The sequence below is a fragment of the Hydra viridissima genome, unplaced genomic scaffold, assembly GCF_058129835.1.
Source record: "Hydra viridissima isolate aposymbiotic clone 2 unplaced genomic scaffold, HvirCarnegie_v1 scaffold_1, whole genome shotgun sequence".
Classification (NCBI taxonomy): domain Eukaryota; kingdom Metazoa; phylum Cnidaria; class Hydrozoa; order Anthoathecata; family Hydridae; genus Hydra; species Hydra viridissima.
In genome coordinates this window covers 11,882,553-11,889,261 of record NW_028324300.1, presented here as the reverse complement: position 1 = coordinate 11,889,261, position 6,709 = coordinate 11,882,553, and the positions used below count along the sequence as shown (strand labels likewise).

The 6,709-nt window shown below is 33.0% G+C and overlaps 1 protein-coding gene across 1 annotated transcript; it reads left to right on the top strand.

Moving 5' to 3' along the window:
* Positions 1-230: 230 nt before the first annotated feature.
* Positions 231-5,573, top strand: LOC145181298 (zinc finger BED domain-containing protein 4-like). The gene is made up of 2 exons (XM_090098284.1): positions 231-2,047; positions 5,474-5,573. Exons 1-2 carry the CDS (start codon positions 231-233, stop codon positions 5,571-5,573), a joined length of 1,917 nt encoding a protein of 638 aa, XP_089954410.1.
* Positions 5,574-6,709: the final 1,136 nt, after the last annotated feature.

The window sequence follows — 6,709 nt, the reverse complement described above, 5'->3', positions numbered from 1 at the left end:
TCTAGATAACTTTTTTTTAATTTAGAGTGGGATCATGACGATTTCCTAATTTTAATCGTTTGTTAGTAAATCAATTTTTAATTATAACAATTGTAGAAATTTTAATTGAAGTCACGTTACATAATTGATTCAAGTTACTATTCTCAAATCATTCTTTAAATAAGTTAACATTTAAGTTAAGTAACCAAAATCAATAATTTAATCAAAGTTTCTCAGTGCTAAATTTTACAATGGAAAATAATCGAAAGAAAAGCTATTTGTGGAATCATTTTACCGTAACAGCCAGTGATTCCAAATACGCAACTTGCAATATCTGCAATTTGAAAATATCTCGTGGATCCCACAATCCAAAACTTCAATCACTTAGCGGACTTTCATCACATTTAAGAAGTCGGCATCCACAGCTTACTCTAAAAAATCTCCTAACTGAAAAAGCAATACTCACAACTACCGACAATCCTGAAAATATACCAACTTCAGATCAGCTTGAGCCTCTTACAATTAAAAAAAGAACAATAACTTTATTTGACATCAGATCAAAACGCCAGAGGACTGAAATGCTGCAATTTACAATGCCTGGCTGGGTTGACAATATCTCAAAAATTGATTCAAATTCCGAAGAAGGTCTTAAGTTTCATAGATCTATATTTGAAATGATTATCCTCGACTTACAGCCTTGGTCAATTGTGAATAATCCGGGATTTTTACGCCATCATGCACTTTTTACACCACACTTTGACATTGGAAGTGAGAAATACTACCGAAGCATGCTCAATCCAGCCTATGAAAAGATTAAGCTTGCAACGAAAGTTATGCTTAACGAAAAAAATGCTGAAACTATCTCCATCTCTCTGGACGCTTGGTCATCCTTTCATCATAAGTACTTGGGCATGATGGCACACTTCATTTCAGACAAATGGGAGCGGATCAAATTCTGCCTGTCATGTTCCAAGTTTGATGAAAAACATACTGCTTCAAACATTTTTCAAAGACTTGAGAATGTTGTGAAAGAGTGGGAGCTAAAGGACAAGATCGCATTCTGCTTAAGAGACAATGCTGCAAATATAAAAGCAGCTTTCAAAGAACCACAGTGTGTTTACAAGTCTGCTGGGTGTCTAAATTATTCACTTCAACTAGTGATTAAAAAAGAACTTTTTTCACTCCAGAGTGCTGTAAACTTGATAGAAAAATGTCGAAAGCTTTGCACTCATGCTTCTTTTTCAAATTCCTTCTTTGCTGAGCTTTACAAACAACAAGAGGTTCAAATGAACAATTTTGACAGGCTCGGACTCAAAAATGATGTCCCAACACGCTGGAATTCAACATATTACATGCTTGAAAGAATTCTGTACTTGAAATCAGCAATTGCTACCACGCTGCTAATCCGTCCTTCCAGCGGCATTGAGTTCACTGTACAGGATTGGAACCTGTGTGAAAAGCTGGTACACATTTTAGCGATTTTCGAAGAAGCCACCAAATTGCTCTCTGGAAAGGATGCTTGCATCAGTGCATGTATTCCAATTGTTACAACTATCCTGAAATCATTCGAAGTTCCCTCTGATGACGAAGAAGTGATTGGCATGAAAAATGCTTTAAAGAAAGCAATGGAGGCACGTTTTTTTGATTTAGAAACCATTGATCATTTTGCAATAGCAACACTTCTTGATCCCAGATACAAGCACCACTTCTTTAGATCCCAAGAAGCCTTTCAAGCTGCAAAAAAACAAGTTCTTTTGGAATTAGACAGTTCCATTTTGAGCCAAAATGAAACTACTCCTGTGATGAAAACTAAGTCTATTGAGAACACTGGGTTTTCTTCAATGATGCAAAATATAATTGCACAGTCACAAAATACAAGGTCCAAAAATCCAACTTCCAAATTAGCAAAGGAAGTTTTAAACGAGTACTTAGAAAGCCCAACATCTTCATGCTGTTTAGAGTTTTGGAAAGAGTATGAAGAAAAAACAACATTAAAAGCAAACTTTGGTTTGGCAAAAATGGCAAAGAGATTCCTTACACCTCCACCAACATCTACCGAAGTTGAAAGGTTGTTTTCAACTGCTGGAGACATTCTTTCAAATGAAAGAAACAGACTTTTGCCAGAAAACATGGAAAAAATTTTATTCTGTAGAGAAAATATTTCAATTGTTAACTTTAATTATTAAAATGTCTTGACATATTCTACTTTTTTTTTTTGACATTTTATAGTTTTTATCAAATTATGTTACATGGGGATTGCTTAGATATACGTAAAATAGTTTTTTTTGCTTTAATTCGGTGATCATAAAAGGTTCAGGGATTTTTAACATTTTTTTTTCAAATTTCGGCTGTTTCGGTTTCGGCTTCGGCCGAAATTTCAATTTCGGCTTCGGCTACGACTTTACTGAACCGAAATTTCGGTACTTTCGGTTTCGGCTCAAATTTCGGTTTCGGTCGATCACTAGCTTGGAGTAAAAGTTGATGAGTATTTGAGATCATCATATTGACTGCCTCTTCCAAAAAAAAGCAATTTTTTTTGTGCCGTTTTGATCTACTACTGCTTATGTATGGGTCTGAACTCAATAGCAGTTCATTGGAAACGTCTGTTTTGCAATCGATAGGAAAAAATTTTGTACGTACTGCCAAAAGTGTTTGTAACGGGTTTTTGCTGCCTCCTCAAATAACTGGTTTTGAAGGATCTTTGAAGTTTCTTCTTTGTTTATTTGATTACTTTTTTTTCCTTCATCAAATCGAGCTTTTCACTTTTATAAAGGTATTTTATAAGCTAAATGACGAAGCGCATCCTGGCATAAAGAATTGAGACTCCAAATTTTTTAATAAGTTTATTGAAAGATGTAATATTAGTTGTAGCATTGCACATTTACCATCTACCATTGTAAAAAGCAAGATTTGCTTTATTTTTACAATTTTATGGAGTACCTTTGTTTCCCTGAGATTCGTTATTAGCAACTAAATAACTTTAAAAAGTATTTGCATTACTGCCGGCATTATTTTGAAATTTTTGTTTAAATTTTGCATGTTGCGATCACAACTCCATTTTGATATTAAAACCAGATTTTTCTGTTCTTTTTCTGAACATTTTTCTGCAACCTCTAAGATATTTATACAGATATAATAAGGTGTGGTCAAGTAATACTTGTAGTTGAATTTCAGCTGTAGTTTCGGTTTCCCTTATCAATTCCTTATCAGGGTAACATTCTTTTTTGGCTTGTTGTATCAATGAATAGCAGGGGTAGACATTTCTGCTTCTAATTTGAATAAGTTCCCACTGTTTTCTGGTAAAATCGCTTTCTACAAAAAGTCCCAGTGCCTTAAGGTGTTAAGGTGTTAATTTCTTCACCATTACCTTTTTTGAAGCAGAGTTAAATACTTTAAAGTATTTCCTTGCCCTGGTAATTTTGACAGTAATTTCTTTAATCACTCTTGCAACATCAGTATTTCCTGAAGTGTGCTGACTCACTTTGGCTGGATACGTAAATTCATCAACAGAAACTTGATCGCTCAGATCTTTAGTTTTTTGACGCTCACTCCAATCGTTAATCTCTATAAAAAGAATTTTGATGATTGAACGTTTAGTTGAACGTTTATTGACCAATAAGGTAGTTCGATGTTCGGTTTGAACAATTGTTCATTGTTTTTCATGAATCTTTTGTGTTTATAACTTGCAGCTGTCCCTCTTTTCTTGAAATTACTCTTAAAGAACTTTAAAATTCTTGTTATGGTATTTTCTTGATCCCCTGGATATTTCAGAACTGAAAATTTTCCATCGTTTTTTTTTTTATATCATTTCATATAACTCTCTTCGAGTGAAGTTTTGAAAACTTCTAATTACGGCAGAGGAAGGTATGTTCTATAATATTAAATATAATTACATATTTATATTTAAGTTTAATTTTTCAAATCTGAACAATATGACAATAATTGCTGGAATAACAAATGTTATGAATTTTCGAATTTTTTTTTCTCACGAAAATTCAAACAACAACGCCGCGTCCTAAATGAAAATGTGACAATTGGAAAGAGTGAGGGGAACTTTTTGTGACGTAATCAAATGAAGCAGTTATCTTGCTTGAAAATAATAATGTTGATACGAGTTTCATAATAACTTGATATTTTGACTTTGGAGAGGTTTAGGACAAGTGAATACCGGTTTTAATAAGATTTGGTGATACATTCACGGTAAATACTGGCTTTGAGGTAATAGAGTTATTTCTTAAACTAACTGATTTTCTTAAGTTGATGCCAAAATAATCCTCAGACTCAAAAATATGTTGAAACCAGTATGAAGTGGGTACCACCTTGACTTGGATGTCTTCAAACTGTGTTGCTTCATGACTTTGGAAGTAATTGTAAATCAATACAGTTGGTCTACCATGCCTCCAACTTACATAAGCAATTAGAGACTGAGTAAGAAGTTGGAATATATTCTGAAAAAAAACTAGAGGTTTAAAGAAAATCAATAAGAAAAACTCAGCTAAATTTATACCAACAAAATTTCAAGAAAATATGTAATGGAAAATCAATCCTATTATCTGCTTATTCGAACAGAGCCTATCAATCAATCAAGCCAACCAATCACAGATATGCAAAGTTATTCTGCGAAAATAAGATCATGATTTTTTGGATTTGTTACTCAATACCGATATCTTTTTTAAATAAAAATTGAAGTTATAAAATACTAATTTTTTAGAGTTCGAAGCAAAAAAAACGCAAAATGATTGAAAGTGTCAACTCTTTGGAGGAGATTTTTTCTGTGAGTAAGTACATCCCTCTAAAATATTACAAAATTTCAAAAGCCTTAGAAAAACCCTTTTTTCTCTTCAGTCTCATACTTATTTCATTGGAAATAATATCCGCCCTATTGAACGGTAGTGGTTAAAACTAGATTTTCTGACCATAATTTGATCCCCCACTAGATATTGCTCAATAATCAAAATTAAGTTGACACAGGCTACAAGTAAATCTAATTGTAAATTTAATTTGTGGTCTTACGGTCTGATTTCTTAATTGAATGGTATTTCTTCGTACATTCACTTTTAAAGCTAGAAAAAAGTTAAAATGTATTGAACGATGACCTAATCTTTACAAAGATACAGAGGGGTGTGTAAGAAATTTAAATTCGTTAAAATAGAAAACAGTACAAATTGCTACCTTTTAAATACCATTCGGTTTAATATCGTTGACTAAACAGGCCGCATGCGATGGAAAAACATTAACAAGGCTGAAAGATATATATTTATATTTTATTATTAAAAAAGACAGCAAGAAGAATGGGAAAATTGAATGTTTTACTGTTCATAGTGTTACCTTAGCGTTTAATTTATGCTAGTTTAAAGTATTTAACATGTTTGCATATTTGTAAACTTAGATTATATAAGAGCACACAAAAGGTTATAACTTACATTAAATTTTATTATCATCAAAATTTTACTTTTGTCATTTTTGACTATTCAATATAAACTATGGTTTATAGGTTTCCTTGTGACATCAAAACATATAACTTCAATATAAGTCAGCTACGATTAGAAAAATTTGGCTCCTGGTTGGTCCCTTGTAAAATAATAATCTGCTAGCAATCCTGGACTCCATTTCCATTGATAGCGCTTCTTGATTGAGGAAATGTCCTTGTTCATCACTCACAGCGCCCATATGTACTTTTAAAGACATATTACTCCTCAAAGCTTTACATGACCTTACAAGTTCATTTATTACGCCTTCATAACTTTCGGCTTTATGGTTTCCTAGAACGTTCACAAAATAGTTCTGGGCGAGTTTTTTCCTGATCATTTAGTTTTTCTTCAAAGCTTTTATCCTTTTATCAGTTCCCTTATTTGTGAACCAAGAAATGTTCTGTAAAAATCTATTACCATTTTTAGGAATAGCTTTTACAAAATTTTTTATTAGGCCGAGCTTTATGTGTAGCGGTGGTAAAAGTATGTTATCTGGTTTCACTAAAGGATCATTTCTAGCATTTTTATGGCCTGGTGTAAGTGATTCACACTTAGGCCACACATTCTTTATATAGAGACTTTTTCTGTCTCTAGTGTCCCAGCAAAATATTGTATAACCAAGCTGTAATCCAAGCAAAAGTGCAACAACTTTAAACTTGCTACAAATTTTCCAAGCGTGTTCAATGTATTCTGATTCAAGAAGACATCTCATATTTTGGTAAGACTTTTTCATTTTAGGACTATGAGGAATTGGCACATAAGGAGGTTTGCTTCCGTTATGCAGCAATACTGCTTTCAAACTAGTTTTTGAGGAGTCTATGAACAATCGTCAGTGACTTGGATCACATTCACAGTTTAATAAATTCATCACAATAGGAACGTCATTACAAAAGACTAAATCATACGCTTTAGAAAAGAAAGGTTTTATTTGGTCATCAAGATGTGGAAAATAAGAAGTTTTCGTATTAGGAAATTCTAGTTTTTCATCCAGACTCCACAAGCTCTGCCTGTTTTTTTAGACAATCACATACTAAATTATTTAAATCGCATACTAAATTATTTAAATCACATTGCTTTGATCAAAAGCGGCTTTTTTAAAGTTGACGGTTCATAAATTGGGTCATTATCTTGAGATACCTTATGCAAAGTTAGAACAAGTTCCGGACTAGAAATCCGAGTTTCTGATTGGTTTGGAGGCTTTGGCACAGGCAGTTCGGCACTGTGTACGATGGGTCTGTTGGCCAAAGACAAGTTTGAAT